At 39.8% G+C, this 23,383-nt stretch overlaps 1 protein-coding gene across 5 annotated transcripts in view; it reads right to left on the reverse strand.

Annotated features, from left to right (window-relative positions):
• Window positions 1–23,383, reverse strand: part of VRK1 (vaccinia related kinase 1) — a 49,932-nt gene that overhangs the window by 17,294 nt on the left and 9,255 nt on the right. For 4 of the 5 annotated variants that reach the window (XM_008067051.1, XM_008067050.1, XM_008067049.1 and 1 more), the window contains exons 3-10: window positions 20,635–20,704; window positions 19,329–19,416; window positions 13,701–13,809; window positions 13,476–13,568; window positions 11,391–11,523; window positions 10,197–10,317; window positions 9,850–9,908; window positions 5,225–5,403 (exon numbers count right to left, since the gene is read on the reverse strand). In XM_008067051.1, the coding sequence (XP_008065242.1) occupies window positions 5,225–5,403; window positions 9,850–9,908; window positions 10,197–10,317; window positions 11,391–11,523; window positions 13,476–13,568; window positions 13,701–13,809; window positions 19,329–19,416; window positions 20,635–20,704 (852 nt within the window). Of the gene's footprint in view, window positions 1–5,151; window positions 5,155–5,224; window positions 5,404–9,849; window positions 9,909–10,196; window positions 10,318–11,390; window positions 11,524–13,475; window positions 13,569–13,700; window positions 13,810–19,328; window positions 19,417–20,634; window positions 20,705–23,383 lie in introns of all 5 variants that reach the window. The other variant, XM_021717081.1, reaches the window with a different exon arrangement.

A 23,383-nucleotide genomic window follows, 5' to 3' on the forward strand; every position in this document is an offset into this window, starting at 1 on the left:
GGGTCAAGGACAGCAAAGACACCCTTAAAGAAAAAGAACAAAGTTGGAGGACTGACACTATCAGCTATCATTATAAAACCAGTAGTTCAAACAGGGTGGCACTGGCACAGAGATAAGGCCAGTTAAATGGAGTAGGGTATACAGAAACAGGTTCAAAAACACAGGTTACCTGAGAGCCCAATGCAGATAAAGTAGGTACAGACAGGAGGAAAACAAAAGCTGGAAATACCATAATACCTTCATGATCCTGAGGTAGACAAAATTTTTCTACACAGAATATAAAAAGCACTAACCATAAACAAAGACTGATAAATTGAGCTTCACTGAAATGATGAACCTCTGATTATTGAGAGAGTAAAAAGACAAGCCATCAACTGGAAGATAATATGTGCAATACACACATGCCATACAAACAAAGTTTTCAACTCTGACAAATCAAAAGAAAGCTGACAACCCAATTTGTTTTTAGTGAGCAAAAGATTTGAAATGCACTTCACAAAAAAAGAACAGTAAAGGCCAGTAGGCACACAAAAACGTTCAAAATCAATATTCTTCAGGAGATTAAATTAAAACCATAAAAAATTAGGCACACATCCAGCAAAATAGGCAGGAGTATATACATAATGCAATAGCTAGTGTCAGCGAGCAACTGGATCTCCCTTACGCTGCTGGTAAGAATGTGAACTGAGATAGCAGCTGTGTAAAACTGACCAGCAATATCTACTGAAGCTGAAGGTAAGTAAACCCTAACCCTCAGCAGCTCCACTATGTATCGATCCAGCCTGAATTTCTCAAAAGAAATTATAACGATGTTCTTAACAGCATTATCACAATCATCAAAAACAGGAACAAAATGTCCATCAATACTAGAAGGGATAAATATATTACGATATAGTCATATAGAAAAGCAATACTTATGCTACCTGCAACAGCATGAAAACTCAAGACATACCACCAAATGAAAGACACAAAAGAGTACATGCTATATGAAGTCATTATTATACATTTCCTCCAAAATGGATAATGACCCATATCTTGACATGAGTGATGCCTAAATGCACTTTGTAAAGTTCAGATTCCACACTTATTTGTGCATTTTTCTGTACATATGTAAAAATCTCACTTAAAAACTTAGGGGAAAAAAGTCACTTGTCAAAATTCTGCCAAATAAAAGGTTCAAAATAAAGAACACCACAATAGGCCCAAAGAAAAAGATTATAAACAAACACTGAATTTACTTAAATATAGAACTATGAGCTGGGCTTGGTGGCTCAGCCTGTAATCCCAGAACTTTGGGAATGGATTGTCTGAGCCCACGGGTTCAAGACCAGCCCGGACGACTTGGCGAGACCTCATCTCTACACTAAATTAAAAACTGGCTGGGCGCAGTAGCATGCGCCTGTAGTTCCAGCTACTTGGAATGCTGAGGTAGAAGGATTGCCAGAGTCCAGCAGGTCGATGCTGGGGTGGCCATGAACATGCCACTACACTCCAGCACGGGCGACGGAGTGAGACTCCAACTCAATAAATTAAATAAATAAATATAGAACTATGGTCAAACCATTAGAAAACACAAATATATCAACTTCAACAATCTACAGTAATAAAGTTAAAATGCAATTTATCCCATTACTGCACCAGATTGCAACAGCTAAACAGTTTCACCAGTTTTAGACAGTATGTCTGAAGCAATCTGACTGAAACCGTGGGCCGCACGGGAGAAAGGCCACGTGAGGCAATGGCTTCAGAGACAGGAAGGACCATCCCAGCCCTTGCAGGCTACTGAGTGGCAGTGGAAGCCTTTGCTCTAGTCAACTCCTTTCACCCTGTTCCAGGTTGGAATGCCAGCAGGGCTTACTTAACAACGGCTAATGACTGACTTTTCAGAGACTCCAGAAAGGCCAATCAGCACAACAGAGCCAGAAAAATAAAATTTAAAACTAGGAGGTAAAACAAAGGGTACATATCATTCATAGGGAGCAACAATACAGACTGCCTTCAAATAACCAGTGGCAACAGGCTCCACACCTCCTCAATGACTCTTCTGGAATGAGCCTCACAAGACTGCACAACCCTTTCGCTTGACTTGGGCAGGCAACGGAATCAAATCCCTAGAAGAAAATGGCAAACGGAGGTGTTCCTAGCCTTTTAACTTGCTGAGTTCTTTCCAGTAAATTAAGCTGTTCTTAACTCAGATGGAACAGGGAGAAATTATTTAAGGGTGGGACTACATGCCATTGATCTGTGTAGCCCCAGAGACCGAGCCTAGACCAGGCACACAAATTAGACCTTTTAGATAATTGCTCAATGTTGATTTATGAGTATATACTGAATTCAATAACTGTTACACTGTACGGCCAGATTCTAATGAAAATGTTTAGTGCTAATCAACAATGAAAAATTTGGGCTTTGTACTTTTTTAAGGGCAGATTTCTTCTTTACTTTTATGCCATTCCAACATTCGGTGCTTTAACTAAAACGTCTTGGCTATTAAGCTGAAAACACTTCCAAGTGGGTAAAGTCATATTTTAGTCTAGTTTCCAAATATACTGCACCATAATCAAGCATGAAAAAAAAGAAACAAAACCTTGTTTTCTTCCATTTTGGTCAATTCCTATAGGTTTTTACCACTAAGAGTATCTCTTAGGAACCTAATGAGAAATATTTATTAAATTGATCTAACCCACCCCTTTCCAAAAGAGACTTGAGTCTGATAAATACTTTATACTTTAAAAAGAGAAAAGTTTTCCTTGTAGGGACTCCCCCAACTTTTCATTCAATGGAGCTCTGTTTTTATCTCTGCTTTTAGGGGAGCATTTACAATTCATTTCAAAAAATGTTAAATTTTTTTTCTTAAAGAAAAACAAATTTTAAAAAAATGATCTGGTACAATTCTTCTGCTTTACAAACAAAAAGACAAAAAGCCAACAAAACCGGTAAGTCACTTCAGTTACGTGGTCATCAAGCAGATTAATGATCTTTCCTAACACCAATGTTAACTCTAGTCATTTCCTTCTTTCTCTCTTTTTTTCTTTGAGTTGGAATCTAGCTCTGTTGTCCAGGCTGGAGCACAGTAGTGTGATCACGGCTCACCACAGCCTCAGGCCTCCTGGGCTCAGGTGATCTTTCTGCCTCAATAGAGACTGAGACTATAGGCACCACCATACCCAGCTCATTTTAAAATTTTTCCTAGAGACAAGGTCTTGCTACATTGTCCAGGCTGGCCTTGAACTTCTGGGTGCAAGCAATTCTCCCACTTCCACCCCCAAGTGCTGAGATTAACAGGCCATTAATTTCTTTTTAATACAAAGAATAGCCCTGTGTCAGGGAGGAGATTGCAAAGAGCAATAAACTAATTAAGTAAACTTCCTATAGTCCGAGTTGTACTCATTTTTCCCTAAATAAAGCTTTATACGTGTAGGGGATAATCTGACAGGAAATTTCCAGCCTTCTGAACTACCCAAGGGCACAAGAGAATTATAAAGTCACAGATGTTAGCTCTGCAGCAGACTGACCTACTCAGCTGTACGTCAGTAAGCCTGCGGAAACTAAATTTTCTCCAGCATGCAGGTCCAAACAACAGTGATCTGCAAAAAGGGGAGCTGCTTTGGACAAGCCCTCATTGCAGTAGAGATCTTTACTTTTCAATCAGCAACACTTTCGAGACGAATACTACAGAAGCCAGCTACAGATACAAGTGCAAAGAAACCGGTCCTGAGCAATTGGATGCGTGCTGTTCATTCACGCAAGTATGCAAACAACAAGTTCACTGTCTTACTGAACAACTCCACCCGGTCTTTCACTTTCCCCTCTTCTTTTCAGGCCTAAAAGTGGCTTTCAGCACACTGGTGAACCACAGAAAAGGAGCAGATTCGGTTAAGACAAAACTTGTGAAAGAAAGAAAGAATCTGTGTATGAATGTGGATAATTTCAGACTCCATGACGAATTGCAAAGAGACCCGCTGTCAAAGAAAGTCACATTCAGCACCCAATTTCAACACTCGCACCTCCTGGTTAACCAAAGAGATAAAAATCTTTTAACATGCTGCTTCTGATTTTAAAGAAAGAAAACTTGTTTTAATCCTTTTTCTCATGGGTTGAAATATGAGATTTCCACAGAAATCTATTGGAATTTACAGAGTTAATGACAGTAAAAATGGTCAATAATGAAAACAAAATTTTCTTCTAAAAAGAGTTTTCCCTTCTCTTATAAAAATAGTTAACAAATTTTATTGAATAACTTCAGATTATAAAGGAAATAAGTTTATTAATAAGTTAATTATCAAAATAACCAATTGTAAATCAGTAATGCATACCTGTAAAATCTAAATTTTAAAGCAACACCAGGAGTTCTTTACATGCTTGCATAAAACTTACTTACCATAAAGTTCACTTTTTTTTTTTTGGGCGTTGGAGTCTCTCTGTTGCCCAGGCTAGAGTGCAGTGGCACATTCATGGACACCCCAGCATCGACCAACTGGGCTCGTGATCCTTCCACTTCAGCCTTCCAAGTAGCTGGAACTACAGGCGCACGCTACCATGCCCGGCTAATTTTTCTTGATTTATTGTAGAGACGAGGTCAAAGAAAGTCACATTGCATGGACTGGTCTCGAACCCGCAATTCTCAGGCAATCCATTCACCTCGGCCTCCCAAAGTGCTGGGATTACAGGCTGAGCCACCAATCTCAGCCAAAGTTCACTTTTTAACACTTTTCTCCAAAAAACATCAATCCCCTTATATGAAGATATACAACTTTACATAATGACATTTCTTCACAGAGTAAAATACTGTGCAAATCATAAACACACCATACCAACGAACAAGACCATTTTCAAACAGTATAGACTTTGACCACATCCACAAGGGAGCACTGTGTCACAGATCAGCCCTAGGGGTGACTTGAGGGAAACGGCATGGGACTTGCGGACCCAGTGCCACCACAGTCCTCCGCCAGAGGCCACAGTCCCAAGCTAGAGTCATTTCAAGAAGGTAACAACTTGCTCCCAGACATGAGAGATATAGAAATCATTATTTTTCTACAACTCTCTGCTTATTGATCTATATCATAAAAGGAGCATACCTTTACATAGTATAAATATTTAATTGCCAAGCAATCTGTTATTATTTTCTTCACTGAGCTACTGCTATACTTTCTTCAAAATTAGTATTTGTTGCAGTTAGAAACACAAGAAGTCCAAAGGATAGTTTAATGAAAAAACTCACCTTAGTCATTGTTTTTGCTTTCAAAGCTCCATTCTCCACAACACTGAGGTCCAGTTTGCCATCATCCTTACTTCCTATGGCTTTTAGTCCTTGCAAAAGAATATCTCGCAAATTCTGATAAAGAGGTTTTTCAGTATAGTCTAGTAGTTTCACTGTTTCCATGTATTTCGCAATTTCACCTGAAAAAATAACATAATCAGTTTATAACTTATAATCACAAATCCAGTATATGTATCTCTTACTTCTAAGAAAATAATTCATGCTTATAGTAATACAAGACTGCAAACACATAACATCTTGTTAAGATATGTTTTTTTTTTCCAATCGCTGCAATGTTTTCATTGCTTTTGAACTATGCTTTTGAACTCAGGAACTATCAGATAAGTCAAATAAAAAATGTATTTTGAGATAAAATATAAAAACACTTTTGGAATTGTGAGAGACAATAAGACAGAATACACACTTAAAATTTAAATATGTATAAAAATAACTGCTGTAATTTTAAAGTTATGAAATTACAAAAGAACCTATAACAAAGATTGTGAAAGTAAAATATTCTTAAGTACAATGAATATCATAGCCAATATGTTTCTGCTATATAAGCCATCAGTTCTATAGCAGATAGCTGCATTCTTTAAGTAAATGAAAAATAAAACATACCAAAATGGTTGAAGAAAAGTTTTCCCATAAAAGAGAAAAATTGGCTTCTGAATGATAAAAGGTTTACTGTACACTGAGGCAGAACCATACCATAAAAAGAAATCCTACTAGTGAAGATCAACACTTCTCGACATTAAAAATCCATTTTTGAGCTAAGAGCTCACACACAGACCTTTCCCCTACCTCCAGACTTACAAACCCAGACTCACACATCAATTCTGGGATGGAAACTGTTATTCCAACTTGCAACAAACCCACATCTAAACTCCTGGCCTATCCCCAAAACCTGCTCCCTGTGGTTTTCCCTGTCTCCATTACCAAGAATGTCATCCTTCTAGCTAAAGCCAAAACCTCAGTCAGTCATCCTTGAAGCTCCTCTTTCTCACACCCCACATCCAATACATCAAGAGATCTGGTCAATCTTCCACACACACATATATATACACGTTCATTAATTCAAGTTATTTACAAGCACCTCCTATGTGTCAGGCACTAGCCTCGATCTTTGGAATACACCAAGAAAAAGGAGGCAAAAATTCCAAATGCCCCCTCTCTTCATCTGATAAAGGGAATCTACAAAAAAATCTGAAACAGACATCACCATGTATGGGTAAAACATTGAAAACATTCTCTCTGGGAGAGGAAAATGGCTAAGATATCCACTCTTCCCACTTCTGCTCAGTATGTTAGGAGAGTTATATATGTTTTTAGTTTGAACAAGCAAGAAGGTAAGAGAAGAACTAGAAGGCAAGAAGAGTAGAACAAAAGACGTAAAACATCTTGAATCGCAAACATGACAGTGTATGTAGAAAATCCCACAGAATCTACAAAAAACTACCAAAGCTAATAGTCAAATTTAGCAAAGTCGCAAAGCAGATATATAAAAAATCTATCTTATTTCAGCCAGGCATAGTGGTTCATGCCTGTAATCCCAACACTTCCCAAGGCTGAGGTGGGAAGATCACTTGAGACCAGGAGTTTGAGGCTGCAGTGAGCTATAATCATGCCACTGCACTCCAGCCAGCCTGGACAACAGAGTGAGACTCTGTCTCAAAAAAAAAAAAAAAAAAAAGGAAAAAAAAGAAAAGAAAAAATCTTATTTTTAAACATGAGCAAAAAGCAATTAAAGAAATAAACTTCTTAAAAACCACTTAAAATAGAATCAAAATGTTAACAAACATTTAGCAACAATACAATGAAAAATGGATAAAGGTTTTCCCAGAAATGACTATGAAATACAGCTGAAAGAAATTAAATAAAATCAAACTGAATAAAGGATATGCCTGCCATATAAGCTCACTGGAAAACTCAGTAGTATAAAGATGTCAGTGCTCTCCAAATTAGTCTTATAGAGTCAATTCAATCTCAAAATTTTAGCAATCGTGTGTGTGTGTGTGTGTGTGTGTGTGTGTGTGTGTGTGTAACTGCCACAGTGATTCGAACATTTAAATAGAAATGCAACAGGTCAGGTCAAGAATATCAAGGTAACAAAGTCAAGTTTAAGGAAAAACAATGCCCGAGGACTTAAACTACCAGACATCAAGACTTAGGATAAAGGTACAGTGTTTAAGATATGTGATCCAAAAACAGACAAAAAGAAAGTCCAGAAACAGAGCCACAGATCCACACTTAATTTAGGACAAACATGACACCATGGGAAAAAAGACGGTTCAAGAAAGGCTGCTGGGTCAACTGACTATAAATACGGGGGTAGGAAAGAAATTGGACCCCAAAAATCAGTGGCAGGTAGACTATGTATCTGTATGTATAAACGGAAATCTGTAATTGCCAAAATTGGAGGCAACCCAGCAGTAGAATAAATAAATGATAGTATACCAATACAATAGAATACCATACAGAAATGAAAACAAATTGCTAAACATGCAATAACGGGGATGAATTTCACAAATATGTTATTGAGTGAAAGGATAGTAACAGAACATTAATCTCCTAACAGGGATTTTTACCTATTTCATTCACTGTATGATTCTACTTCTGTACACATATATACACACACACACGTGTGTATATATATATACATTTTTTTATATATATAAAAATATATATATATATTTTTTTTTTTTTTAGACAGGGTTTCACTCTGTTGCCCAGGATGGAGTACAGTGGCACAGTCTCAGCTCACTGCAGCCTCAAACTCCTGGGCTTAAGTGATCCCCCTGCCTCAGCCTCCCAAGCAGCTGGAACTACAGATGGGTACCACCACGTCTGACTAATATTTTTTTCTTTTTGTAGAGACCAAAAAAATTTTGTTTTCCTATTTTTTTGTAGGGCTCTTGCTCTGTTCCCTGGGCTGGTCTTGAACTACTGGCCTCAAGCAATCTTCTTGCCTCGGCTTCCCAAAGTACTGGGATTACAGGCATGAGCCACCGCGCCCAGCACCAATTCTGTATATTTAAAACAAATCTTTGGTGTTGGAAGCTAAGCAAGTGATTCATCAGGCCAGGAGAGAGAGGCTACTGATTGGCAGGTGGCCCAAGGGGTTCTCTGAGAAGGCCGTGTTGTATTTCTTAACGTGGGTGGTGCGCTGCAATTTTATTTTATTTTATTTTATTTATTTTATTTTTTTTTTTTTTTGAGTTGGAGTCTCACTCTGTCGCCCAGACTGGAGTGCAGTAGCCGCTCCCGGCCACCGCAGCCTCGACCCGCTGGGCTCCGGCGATCCTTCTGCCTCAGCCTTCGGAGTAGCCGGAATTACAGGCATGTGTTACTACACCTGGCTGATTTTTTTTGATTTATTGTAGAGATGAGGTCTCGCTGCCCAGGCGGGTCTTGAACCCGCAGGCTCAGGCCATCCACTCACCTCAGCCTCCCAAAGGCGCGGGATTACAGGCTGAGCCACCGAGCCCGGCTGCGCTGCAATTTTAAACAGCATAAGGTCAGGGTAAACTTCCGGAACAGACTACCGAGCAAAGGCTTGACAAGACCCCTGAGCACACCCCAAGCGACCACCCCTCCCCGTCCTCCCTGCCACACGCTCGCTCGAGTCCCCACGCAGCCTCCACCCGGCCTTGCTTCCTCAGCAGTCCACCCAAGCAACGTGGGGGCGACGCCCCTGCTCCAAACCTCAGCCGTGCTCCAGGGGATCACCAAAGCCCATGTGAGACCTGCAGGGACACGCTCCTTGAAGCCACCGGACACCTGTGTCCCTCCTGCCTGGAGCTCTCTCCCCAGACTTCCACACCACTCACTCCTCCACCTCCTCCCTACACTGGCAGGTGTCAGCTCTTCCAGGCCACCCACCTCCCCGCACCCCCAATTCTACTCCCTGTTTTCTTCTTTTCACAGTACTAACCATGCAACATCCTGTAAAAGTCACCCATTTGCTATCTGCAACTAGAACACTCGCTTCTTGAGGGCAGGAATTGCAGGAATTTCTGTTTTATTCACTGTACACAATAAAGCCTCAATAAGTGACTAAAAATGGAATGGAGAAATGAAATTTGCTTCCTTTCCTGAAAGCACTGAATAACAAGGAGTGAGGGTCAAGCATTTTATTGAATATTTGGGAAGGGAAGTGCTTTTTTATTTGATTGATAATTTTATTTTATTTTTTTAGTTGGAGTCTCACAGTCACCACAGCCTCGACCTGTGCTCAGGTGATCCTTCCACCTCAGCCTTCCAGGTAGCTGGAACTTCAGGTATACACTACCATGCCCAGCTATATTTTTTTTTATTTACTACAGAGACGAGGTCTCACCAAGACGCCCAGGCTGGTCTTGAACCCCTGGGCTCAGGCAATTCTCTCACCTCGGTCTCCCAAAGTGCTGGGATGACAGGCGTGAACCACCATGCCTGTCGGAAGTGTTTTTTTAATGAGAGCAGGCCCAGCATAATGATTACACTTAAAAGTATTTCATATCTTCCACTAAGAATATTCTCAGTGTCATGCCTTTCTTTCCCCAGAAGACAAAATTCCTATCAACATTTAAGAAGTCTTTTCCTACCTGGTTTGTTTTTCTCGGGAAAACATTTGTCCATCAAACCTGCAATATTTTCTCTGTATCTGTTAAAAATTAAAGAATGAGTCACTGTTTGAAGCTTGATGTCACAGAGTGTTATTAATGTTTAATAACAATAAGTAGTACATTAAGCAGCATTTGTGCTACATCCTAAATATGCTTACAGACATTTTTTTCTAAAATAAATGAAAGACCAAGGAACCTTCTGTTAAACAACTACTTTCTTATCTCTCGATCAGTACCTGTGAAAACACCAGTTCCTGCTGAGAAACTCTAACTAAAAACACTTGCTTATCATGATTGTGCCCAAAATAATTTAAGCTTTCCTTTACCTAATTTTCGAATCTCTGACATAATTAGGATCTTTCAAATTATCCTCCCAAGGAAGATGGCCCGTAAGCCACTGGATCATGCAATAACCAAGGATTTCCAGATCACCACGTCTTGATGGGGCTACAAATGTAAAAGAAGGTGAGTTATACTGAAAGACTTTGTACAGGATAACTTTAAGCACGCATAAAGTCATTAGGTAAAACAGTTAGCTCCATAGTCTGTCTTCCATCATAAAATCTTGACTGTATTCAACAGAGGTACTGAACATCCTAACCAATCTCCAACTAGTAAGTTACATAGTTCAAACTGGTAAACTTTAGGGTTTCAAGTTGAGACTATCAGTCCAGGAAATAAACTATAAAATAATTATATAGTCACTACTGCCTTTGGAAAGCTTAAAGATATTCTTTAAGACGTTCTATGCTATAGAGAACTGGATGTCTGAGATGCTCAACCATGTCAGGTACAGAAAAAAACAAGCAACTGCTAAAGAAATACAATAACCTGAACCAGGCGCAGTGGCTCATACCTGTAATCCCAGTACTTTGGGAGGCAGAGGCGAGAGGACTGCCTGAGCCCAGGGGCTTGAGAGCAGCCCGGGTAACTTGGCAAGACCTAGTCTCCACAATTAGAAAAAAAAATTAGCTGGGCATGGTGACATGCGCCTGTGGTTCCAGCTATTTGGAAGGCCATGGTGGAAGGATCGCCTGAGCCCGGCAGGTCTTGGCAGTGGTGGCTGTGAGCACACCACTGCACTCCAGCCTGGGCGACAGAGGGAGACTCTGACTCAAAAAAAAAAAGAAAAGAAAAGGAAAAAATAAGCTAACTTAATAGGTGACAAAATAAAAGCTACCTGTTATAAAGTCGTAGCTACGTAAGAAATTTAGACTTAAGGCAAACCAACATTCCAATTAAGCTGAATAAAACCAAAAATAAATCCACGCTGCAGTTGAAGGAGCCATTTCACCACTTCCAACTTTTTGATTATCTCTGAAAGTGGAAGAGGAGGGAGAGAACTCAATACGGTCCTGGAATATAATTACAGAGTCTCACCTCTGCCTTCTGTCTCCATCCCACCTTTTCTCTTCAGTTTGTATTTACCTGCTTACTTATTTATGCATAATTAAGAACTGTGTAGGAATCTGGTTGAAAATATTAGCAATGTATCGCTCATTCAAGCACTACTGACATACCCACGCCATTGTGCGCGTCAATGCTGGTGAATTCAATAGTGCCATCGTGACACCTTTTGGGGTCTTCTTTGTACTCTTTATGAACGCCTTCTGGGCAGTACCGATAAGCAAGTCCATAATCGACCAAGTACACCTGTAAATTTCCAATCACCAAGACAAATGAAAGGCAGAATCACTGTCATGTACGCCTCTAAAGCACAGAGCCCAAATACGGTCATGTGGGGTGAATTTACCTACAAAGTCACACCACAGCAACCTAAACAAGTTAGATCCAAATCACAAACAACAGCAATATTTATTCTGAAGGACATTTTATATTTAATAAAATGTTAGATGACTACATAGTTGCAGTCTAGATATCACTTATTATATAATACTTGTAATTAATCTCATCTCAACTTGGACAATGAACACTTTCTTTTACAGACTACAGAACAAAAAGCAAGCCATCAATACTTGTTGCGATACAACTGTCACTTTCCACACAGAAAAATACATGGAGTGTAAGGCTGCTAACAGAGGTGACCCATGATACACTTACTACTCATCTTCCATTCCTGTTTCTTCTCTTACAAAATAGTCAACTCCCAATTTACTTTACAAAAATATTTCATAGATTAAAGTAATGATCTAAACACCTGTTAGATGAGGCTCACCTATGTTTAAGTACTATGTAGTAGAAGTAGACTTCATGATTAAAACTAAACCTTAGTATTATAGATACACACACCTGCGGGTATACACACAGGTGGGTCTGGTTAACATACAAAGCTAGTAAGTTTTGCTTTCTTCTATTCCATGGCCACATATTACATCTCTAATTCTGGGTAAATGTCACAAATATATGTATCTGGGCACAAGAAGAAACTGAAGTAGAAATATGGGGACACAGCACATACACCAATTACTGAAAACATAATCCCGTAAAAGCAATGTCCGAGGAATAGCAGAGCTGCAAAAATGCTTCCATAAAAACAAAAGGCAGTATGTTTTAGTCAACTGCAAACTGCTGATGTAAGCTGTATTTTTATTTATTATATTGTAAAGTCCAGCCTACTTCAACTAATGGAACCCTTATTGTTTGGGTTCTTAGCTTTTTTAACCTAGAAATGCCTAAAATGAGATGGCTAGGAAGGGCAGAGATAGATCTGATGATTACGATTTCTCCATTAGGATAGCAACTTTCTCCTTCTATCTTAGAGTCCCTTATATCTACCGTCACTGACATGGAAGGAGGGGACACAAATATATGAGATGACAGGGGGAAAAAAAAAAGCCAAAGGAAAAGGAAAAACCAACCAAAGAAGTTAAAGGGAGGTCTGAGAAAAAGAAAACTATTAATAAATAATTGCAATCATTACAATAATCAAAGTATCCAGCACACTTAAAATGTTTAAATCTTCTCTTTTTTATACAAGATCAAGTAAGAAGTGAGAACACACATGAAGTACAGTGGCCCAACTATGAGTATCAAGTAAACCTTACTTTGATCCAAATCACAAAATTATACAGATCCCTCAAACTAAACTGACCCAAATAAAGGTACGATAACATTAGCTTTTTAGTTTATCACAAAGAAAATGTAATAAACTAAAAAAATGCACATTTGAATTCCAAACACTAAGAGTATACAAATTTAGACAGCTAAGATATTTCTGTAAATCAATTGATTTGAATAATCCACATGTTAAAGAACAAATTTTCCAAGTAACAGAACACTTACATTTGAAGGATTTCTTGAACAAAGGAAATAAAAAAAGTGACAAAGCAGACAGGCAAACATAATTCATTGGTGTACTATATAATTTTAAGCTTCCACCCCCAAATAGCTATTTGAAATTCATTTTGTATCACAAGCACTTCTTCTGAATATTATTTAAGGCAAAACAGCCAACTTGAGAAAGTGCCAACAAATCGCATCAAAAACGTAGAATGTTCACTGGATCAAAGTGTCAAGAAAAAATATTATCATCACCGTATCTGCTTCAAAAAGGAAAACTTCTGCATGGGTTTGAAAGCCCAAAGCAACCGTCTTTGTTTCAAACAACACGCTTTAAAGAGCAGAAATGGAAGCTCTAAGACTACCTGGTCGGGATTCTCGTGGCTCAGAAGAAGATTTGAGGCCTTGATGTCTCCATGCACATACTCGTGCTCGTGAATATACTCCAGGATATCCAGCTATGAAAGCATCAGAGAACACGTTAATGCAGTACCTCACAGCAGCCAGCAGAGGACCAGGCTTCAACACAAACTAGCTTCTACTGCACCAAAAACAACTTTTTAAAGACAAGAGGAACGTAGTTCACCTACAATTCTTAAACTCAGCTGCAAGACAGTTTTCCGAGAAAACCTTTTGGTGTTTGCTTCATATATTTTCTGAAGGTCACTCCCAAAGCGATCCATTATCATAAACCTGTAACTGAGGACAGATATGAAACATCAGTGAACAAAATATAACTCAGGAAAATCTACTTGGCAATGAGTACTCTTTCCCTTCAACGTATTTTTTCAAAGCCAAGTTTAGTAGGAAAGTATTCTTAAAAAAAGAAATACAAACATTTAAGACAATTTCTCCTAATTAGAAATCTCAGGAGTTTAGAATGCTTTCCTGCCCTGCCTTCTACCTAGGGGACAATTTATGATAATACCCACAGAGAGGATTCAACAGATTCATTCACAGTAAAAATAAAACAATCTGAATAAAAAGGACAGCATTAATTTTTCTCAGAGTTAAAATTAATTTATGTTTCTGGATATTAGCATCCTTCCTGTGACTATTTTTCTCTTTTTGTAAGATCTATTTCAGCAGTATAAATATTAGTAAAATCAAGACTGTCAAGAGATGCTGTAACAACAGCTACATTGAACACAAGGGTCTAAATGGTGTAAAAGGACTGTATATTAAACAGTCAGTGGTCAAGATTTGGGGAAAAACAAATACCCTGGAATAATGTGAAGATTTTTGGTTTTACCGCTAAGCAACTGTGCTGCCTTGACCAAGTCACATTACTTCCTTGGGCCTCTATTTGCACAGGAGTAAAATGAGGGAGTAGAAACTCACCCTTCCTAAGGTCTTCTCTACCAGTCACAATTGAAAGATACAACTGTCATATGCTATATTTCAGGATTTACAAAAAAGCACTACCTATGTGCAGTAACACCATTCAGCTTTTGCTCTGAGGACTTGAACAGTTTTCTAGATTTCAGGTTGTCTGGTTGAATCACTCAATAAATCAATGAAAACCAAGGCCGCACTCAGAAGTTATCAAGATGTCTTCCAATGGGGCTAAAATTATGAATCATCATCATCACCATAGCATCTAGCATAACCTGAATACTTGGTATGAGCACTGCGTCACTCCAAGCACTTGAGATGTATTAATGCATTTAAACCTCACATCATCCCTGTGAGAGAGGTACTCCTATCACCCCCATTTTACAGCAGAAGAAAGCCAGTAAGTAATTTGTCCTCTAGTATGTGGGGGAGTCGTGCTTTTAACCACACGGCACTACACATATGGAAATACACATCAGTGGGTTACCAGAATCCAACTTATATGTTGTAGGCTTCAATGGTCACAATATGACAAGTTCAATAGGGAACAAAGAGTTAACTAACATTATAAGATAATATGTTGAGAAGAATACTATTCATTTTTTAACTGAAAGAGAATTAGAGATCATTTTGTGTAAATACCTTTAAATAAACAAAATAGTTCATATCTATGAAGGCAAAGCAATTTGTCTAAAGTCATTCAACTAGCTGTATATATATGAATTCATGTAAGATTTCCCAGTACCTTAACCTATAAGAAAAACGAAGAGGAAACAGTGACTCTGACTTCCTGATTTCCTTTGTATAACAGATCTGGAAATGTTGAGAGAATGAGACCAGGGGTCATGTAGGACATGTTTGCTTTTACAAATTATGATTATGATACAGGTTGAGCATCTCAATCTTAAAACAAGCACTGGAACATTTTGAATTTCAGATTTTGAGATCTAGAACACTCAACCAATAGGTATTAAAGCAAATATTCCAAAACTTTTTTTTTTTAAGTGAAATTTAAAATATTTCCGGTCCCAAGAATTCAGATAAGAGATACTCAACTTGTAATATATATGGAAGACAAAAATACAATCTTTCCTAACAGCTTAATTCAACATGGGATCTATTAATAAATCACATTATGAGGTAGGTCTTTGTTTTTATTCATAGCTCACCCCACCACTACTCTAATAATCCCTTACTGTGTTCATCATTTCTATATCATAAACATCGACTGAAGCAGAATTCCACACATTTCACAGAAACTGCTAGCATATTCTTATGGAAAGACAGTACTGCCTATCACTGAATAATCAAATGAAAGCTATTTCTAAGTAACGCTGAAATAAAATTTTGATGCATACTTTTCTGGAGACTTGGATAAAACATGCAAATAAAAAGAAAATATAATCAGTATAAATGAGTTAATGATAGTAGCTAGCATTTTTATAACCCTAACACTGTTCTAAGCCTTACATACATATTAATTCAAATGAATTATAAGGTAAAGTAAGAATTTTCGGCAAGGAAGGGGCTGAAAGAATAAGCTTACTTTCTATTTCTTTACTTTTGTAACACCTATGATAATTATTTTTAACAGCTTCAACCTAAAAAGTAAAACGATATCTTACATATGACTAATGTTCTTTTTTAAGGAAACATTTCTAGCAACCTCATTTTACAGAGGATGAGAAGTAAGGTTACTAGTAAGTAGCGAGTTAGGACTTATAAACTCAAGTGCATGTGGTTTGTCACCAAACTCCAAGACACCCCTGGATCCATGCAGGGGACGTTCTCTCCAGCAGAGTCCTGGTCGGTCAGCTTACAGGGTCAACCTTCGACCCCAACAGCTCAGTTAGGCCCTGGTCACCTCGCGAGAGTGACACATACACATGCTCTGCTTAATTGGCTCGAAGCATCAGCATAAAATCGGTGCTAAGAACGTACACGGTAAAAGTGTGGAGCAACTTTAAGAAAGACCACCATTCCCAAGCAAAATACCACCTTTCCCAAACAAAAACAACAAACAAACAAAGCCAATGACAGTGACCGCAACAAACACTGGCCAGACACACGCTGCGTGTTCCCACAGCACACACTCTCTCCTTGCGTCTTCATCATGTAACGCCAGGGCCAGGCGCAGTGGCTCAAGCCTGTAATCCCAGCACTTTGAGAGGCCGAGGCGAGGGGACTGCCTGAGCCCGCGGGTTTGAGACCAGCCAGGCAACTTGGAAAGATGTCGCCTCTGCAAAAAATAGAAAACTAGCTGGGCGTGGTGGCACGCGCCTGTAGTTCCGGCTACCTGGAAGGCTGAGGCGGAAGGATCGCCGGAGCCCAACAGGCTAACGCCGGGGTGGCCGTGAGCGTATCACTGCACTCCAGCCTGGGCGGTAGAGACTCTGACTCAAAAAAAAGAAAATTGCATATAACTCCATAAAGTAAGCAAGTCATCCTCATCTCACAGATGAGGAAGCCAGAGACGGAGAGTAGCCGCCAGCGCCATGTCCGACGGAGGCAAGCAGAATCAACTGAGAGTCACATCTGTTCGGTCTGTTCAGTGACGCTGAGGTTCTATGGCCGATGCTGAACTTTAAAAAAAAGTTTGTATGGAAATTGTGGAAGGGCAAAGCCTTTGTGAGTCCAAGTCTAAACGCGCACTAGCCCAAAGCACACTCTTCTTCCAATCGCCTCTGCGAAGTGTGGTTTCTCCAGCCGTGCTGCTTTTTAGGAACAGAACTGTTGTATGCTGACGCACAGGTGAGTATAGCTGCTACCTACCTCTCATCTGTGAGAGGTTTTCCGGCCTCGCTCCCTAGATGGCCTCTAATTCCCCATGCAAACCAATTCCCGAGTGCCACTTTCGCCACCACGGCACCTCGTCCCTGGCTCAAGAGCGTGCAATGGCTTCTGACTACCTGCTTCCCAAACAGCTCTTTCCTCTCTGGTTCTTCATTATCCGCCTCAGTCTTTCCGTCCAGGCTTATTTCTTTCTCTCCTTTGCACACGTGCTCTCTTCCTGTGCTAGAGGAAGATGGCCAGTAGGCCACACACAGGGACAGAAGTCAGTCTTGCCAGGGTCATGCTAATCTCCCACTGGATGCTATCTCTTCTTTTCAATGATTTTTCTAGGCCATTAGGTCTTAACATGTAAAGAGTTCAAGACCCCTTTGAAAGTAGAAGCTAATGCTTATCGGTGTTCTACATATATTCCAAGAGGTTTACATTTAAGCCCCATTAAATGGGTAGCTGTTACTGCATTTTAACAGATGAGAAAACTGGGGTAAAAAGCAGTCATTTACTCAGTCACACACATTTTAAGGGGCAAAACACAGATTAGGAATTAGGCAGTCAGCCGGGCTCGGTGGCTCAGCCTGTAATCCCATGCTTTGGGAGGGTGAGGTGAGTGGATGGCCTGAGCCCGCGGGTTCGAGACCTGCCTGGGCAACTTGGCGAGACCTCATCTCTACAATAAATCAAAAACTAGCCAGGCATGGTAGCGCGCGCCTGTAGGTCCGGCTACTCGGAAGGCTGAGGCGGAAGGATCGCCGGAGCCCAGCAGGCCGAGGCTGTGGTGGCCGGGAGCGGCCGCTGCACTCCAGTCTGGGCGACAGAGTGAGACTCCAACTCAAAAAAAAAAAAAGAAACAAAGAAATTAGGCAGTCTAGCTCAGCAATCCTTGCCCTTAACTTACTTAACTAATTATCGCTCTACAGTATTTCTCCAGAAAAGCTTATAAAAACTATGAAATCTGTCCCAGCAAAGCTATATAAGGTAAAATGTCACAAGTGGTTCAGGGAGCCCCGTCCTCCCTAAAAGAGGCCTGGATCCCAAGGAGACCATACCGGCTGCCTACCCAACAACTACCCCTCCTCGCTCTTTGTAACAGAGCGCCAGTTTGGTTCAGGCACTCCATCCTCTTCCACATGGCCAGATGCTTCGCCAAGTCAATCACTGTGACCACTCTGCCTTTGCTGGTGACTGACTTGAGAACGAGCACTGACACAACTCTAACCAAAGAAGCAGGAGAGAAAGCCTGCCCTAAGACTCCGGGGAAAGCGCTGCTTCAACTCAGTGAAACGCACAAGACCTGGTGCTGCTCTCCACCACCGGGCACTGTGTCTGCCTGTGAAGCCAGGAGTGGAGCCGCCACCTGGAGGCCCGCCATGGGGAAGTGACAGCATGAGACCAAGAGGCAAGGGTGCAAGACAGGAAGCGGGGCCCCTGGTGGCTGTGTGAGGTCTTCCTTCCTTGCAGCTGAAAGCATCCTAAGCTACACCCTTCCTCCCGGCTCTAAACTGAAGCTGCCGGCCTACTCCATGAAGCTCCATTCATTCATTCCACAGTGTAAAAAATCAGCTATGACAAAGCATTCCTTCTCTCCATTCTCTCAACTCCCAAGACACGCGATTTAGCACTTAACTGTCCTCTCACTGCTTCATACGTGTTTGTGCGTTCTCTCTCAACAGCCAGACAGAAGCCCTCATAAGAGCAGGAGTCTAATCCTCTGCGGGCAGATTATGTACCTGACAGGAAATGCCAAATGGAACCCTGAAGGACTCCTTTTTGCAGAGGACCCAGGAGTTTTTGCATATTTCTTTTTATTCGCAAATAAGAAATGCTGGGCCTGTTGGGCTTTGTTCCATGGACATTGCTCTGTAGACGTCCCCTCGTTAGAGAGGTAGCCCCATCCTTACAGCACACCACGATCTGCTGCTGTGGAAAGCAGAGGACAGAGACAGCCTCTTACTCCTCTGTCGTGCACACTCCACATTGGCCCTGTGAAGGCCTAGTGATAGGATCCTGCAGGTGCTCGGTCATAACTCTTGTCTAACCACCTGGACAGTAAATGCTCAAAAACAGGAGAAGAAAACCAAATCGTGCGGTTTTACCTTTTTCCATTCTTATCGTGGAGACCAGACCCCCAATACTTAGGAACACCCAGGTACTTCAGTTTATGGGCACGCATCCATTTTTGAACTACAAGTTAAAAACAGATGTTTGTGATTTCAATTGCTACACATAAATCATAATATTTTTAAAGAATCATTAAGAGCACAATGTACTTAGACATATAATAAGAACTTACCTTTATTCATAAAAAATGAAGAATTCAGTATAACCAATAAACGAAAAGTACTTTATAGTCAAAACATTTTTATCAACCTATAAAATTATTATCCTGCCCTTAAAATTGCCTTTAAAATAAGAAATCTACAAAAAGCTTCCTAGATAATCATATCCACAGTACAATCGTCGCTTGGTTCCAGGACCCCTAAGATACCAAAATCCATGGAAGCTCAGGTCCCAAATGTAAAATGGTATAGTATTTGCACATACCCGCCACACATCTTCATGTACACTCGAAGTGCTATGTACATGGTTGCTATACAGCATTAGTTTATTGTTGTTATTATTCTTTATCATTGTGTTGTTACTTTTGATTACTGTTATTTCTCCCCCCCCAATTCTCAGTTGGTTGAATCTGAGGATGCGGAACCCATGGATAAAAGGAACAACATACTGAAGTTACAGTTCAACTCTCTAATTATGTAAATGTTGACTTGCTTTCACGGAAGACCCATTTTTATAGCAATCTACAAAGTTTCTTTCCCTCAATCCAGAAGTCCTCAACCAGAAAATCAAGACCCAGGAGAGAGGAAAGCTTTCCGGGAGAAACTGCCAAGCGTAATACCATCCTTCCAGGAGACGACAAAGATTTTCAGAGGGGAGGGAGGGGGCGGGGGCGGGAGAGAAGGGCCCAAAGGCCTGGAAGAGGCTCTGCTCTCAGCCTTTGTATCCTGTTCTAGCTCGACAGGGACGGCATTCCCTCAGGTTATGCTCTCCAGAATTTAGAAAAATACTCCAAAAGAGCTGACGGTCCTTGCACCATACTCATGGATCAAGGTCAATTCTGAATATTCAACAATATTTCCTAAATAATAAGTCAGTCACTAACTTTATTCAACATACGGGAAATTTTGATATAACAAACCCATTAAGAGATCAGAATTATTTCGTACAAATTTCAAATGAAATTTATAAAGCAAAAAATAATAAAGAGTAATAACATAAGACATAATAAATAAATAATAAAGAGTAATAACATAAGACATAATGCTCTAGTGTTGGCTTAAAACAAAGCAAGACACGGAGGTCATTTAAAAAGTACAAGCAAATGTGTACATTATTTCTTACTTTGCTCTGGCTTAGCAGCTCGCTGGTAGAACTTTAATTCAGTAAAAAGAGGTCCATTGTCACTGGGTTCCTTAAAACACAGGAGTTAATTAGTATTAGCAACAGGTAAGATTACTGAGCTATTTTCAATGAACCTTAAAAAAGACTAAAAAAAATTACTTTTTCTTTCCAAATCATGTAATTGTGTTACTTAAGTTTATAACTGTGTTAAAGATTAAATCAAATTCCTCAAAAATGTTGAGGGAAATACATAGGTCCGTAAGTCTAATATTTATCTCAAGTTCTGTAAGTGATAAATTATACAAAATCAGATATACGGCCCAGTCTTTGCACAAGTTTAAGAAAAAGGTTTAAATTAATTTTCATCTTGATTAAGCTTTCCTGTAAGCAAAGATCAACAACCATGTTAACTGTATCACCAAGGGGCTACAAGAGATTTCTGAGATTTAATACAATTCCAATACCTGAGTTAACCAATTAGTGGCGAAATCCCACTCTTCTCCTGTTCTCGTGACAGTTCTATGCAGCTATGAGGACTGGCAGAAACAGACATTCCACGAAAAGAAGAGTCGTCTGGCTCCCCAGAACGAGCACGCCTGTCTCTCTAACTGCCTCCTTTCCTTGCTGACACGGACTCCCACGGTTCACACCAAAGGCCCCTAAGACTTAGCTCCCACATGACAATTTAAAGTCAAGAGGAAAATGAGGCTCATTAACAACTGCTTTCTACCAGCGTTACTGGACTGCACTCATTTCATATTTTAAGGGCTATTTTAATGAACAAAATTATTTGTAAAGGGACATACATTCGCAAAAAGGTATTCGTACAAACAAGAAATAATGGCCTATCGGCTTTGCCCTGTTAAATAAACATGGAAGAGTAGGAAGATCTTCTAACTTTGTGGACTTTTTAAGTAGCAAATTTTGTCTAATTAAAGTTGGTTTGTATTAATTTCATGTTTGGTCTTTTGTGTTGATCTTTATCTTGCTTACAGAGAATCAGAAAAAAAGTAAAGCAGGGAAAATTTCAAATGAGGAAGCTAACATTTCTAAAGTAATTTTAGGGTTGCTTTTCTTTTTAGAAGGTATGGGAAGAAAATTATTTTGGGCAGAATTCTGTGTAGAGCATTAATTAGGAGAAGTGATCGATGAAGCCACCGTCTTCATTGAGTGGGAACTTACAGTCTTGGGTTACTAGAGGTGCCTTCTGCAAACACTTAAAATATGTTCGCCTTTTTTCCCCATTCAAGATACCCTCAACTGTAGGAAGCAACTCTATGCACACAGTTCTAATATCTCAGATGTCTTATAATTCGGAAAATAGGAAGCCCCAGGTTAAAGTCCCTAGAGGAAGGCTGACCTGCCGATCTGCGGTGTCTGGCAGTAGCTAGTCATGAATGAGCATTTAACAGCAGATGGGCAACTCATATAACACTTGGCTCAGAACCTAAAAAGAAGCTGGCCTTATCTGTTACAGGGGTGCACAACGCTCAGCCCCACCTTGGACGAGAGGGGCAGACATGGCTTGGCATGCTGTCAACTCCTTAAGTAGGACTAACAAGTACTCTGAAAGTTGAGTGCTGAATCCTTCATGTATGGACTCAGCACCTCACGTTTCTCTATCACCTGGGGTCCTTCTGAGCAGCAATGATAGCTAGAGAGATACCTGTGAATGTCTGGAGCCAACGACTGAGAATAGGCTTCGGCAGGATTCATAGAATCAGTTTAAGAGAGAGACATGTGAGAGAAGGAATTTTGGTAAAGTTTTTCTCCAAAGGCTAACTTTTACAATAGCTCAATATAATTCAGGTTTGAAAAGGGTTTTACTAAGACAAACCCTGGCTTATTACCATCAGTATAAGATTCTGATTTATTCAGTTTCAACCTATGTCATATCAACTTTAATATTCAAGTTTTCCTTCAGGCAATAATTTACTAAACTTACAATAATGAGGCTCAACCATATAAATGAGGCTATTATAATGAAACCCCAGTACAATGAAGGCTCTTTGAGCTCATTTCATACTTTTCCTAATCCAATAAACTTCCATTATCACAAAATAAAGGAGTTACTTCCTTGGCATTACACTGTAGCCAAAGCTAGCTATTTCTGTTGAAGAAAATACCTTAACTCGTAACTAAAATTTTATTAACATATTTCAAATCTAAAGTACTTTGCCAATTCTATAATAGCCAAGATTCAGAAAAGAAATTGGGTCTGACATTTTAACTAGAATATCACTAAACGTTTCTTTAAGACTTCTAAGTGTCAAAATGAAGATGACAACAGAAAAAAAATTAAAATGTGATATATTTCAATGGCACCATCTAAAAGCAACTGGCTGCCATTTAAAAATGAAGCTGTACAAAGTTTCTCCTTCATACCAAAAAATTATGATACATGAATTAAAAATTCAGGCCACTTCCTGTAACATCAGAAGAAAGAAGAAAACCAAACATCAGTCTGCAAACTTCTTTCCAGGGAACTCTGAAATACAGATTTATACCGGCTCACTCCAGAAAAGGGCCACGAGGCGATGAACTGGCAGGACACACCGCCAGAAGCCTGGCCTCTGCCTCCAGTTCTGCTCCTGACATGACTGCAAAGGGTGAGTGCAATTCAAGAATTCCTCGTCTCTTATTAAGTCTGTCAGCAAGAAAACACAAAAGAGAATTTTCTTCCCCTAGCACTATCCAACTTCTTATCAATTTACTATTTCCCTCTGCACATTTACTTTCTGAAATATAC

The sequence above is a fragment of the Carlito syrichta genome, unplaced genomic scaffold (genome assembly GCF_000164805.1).
Source record: "Carlito syrichta isolate Samal-C Ts95f unplaced genomic scaffold, Tarsius_syrichta-2.0.1 Scaffold309275, whole genome shotgun sequence".
NCBI lineage: Eukaryota > Metazoa > Chordata > Mammalia > Primates > Tarsiidae > Carlito > Carlito syrichta.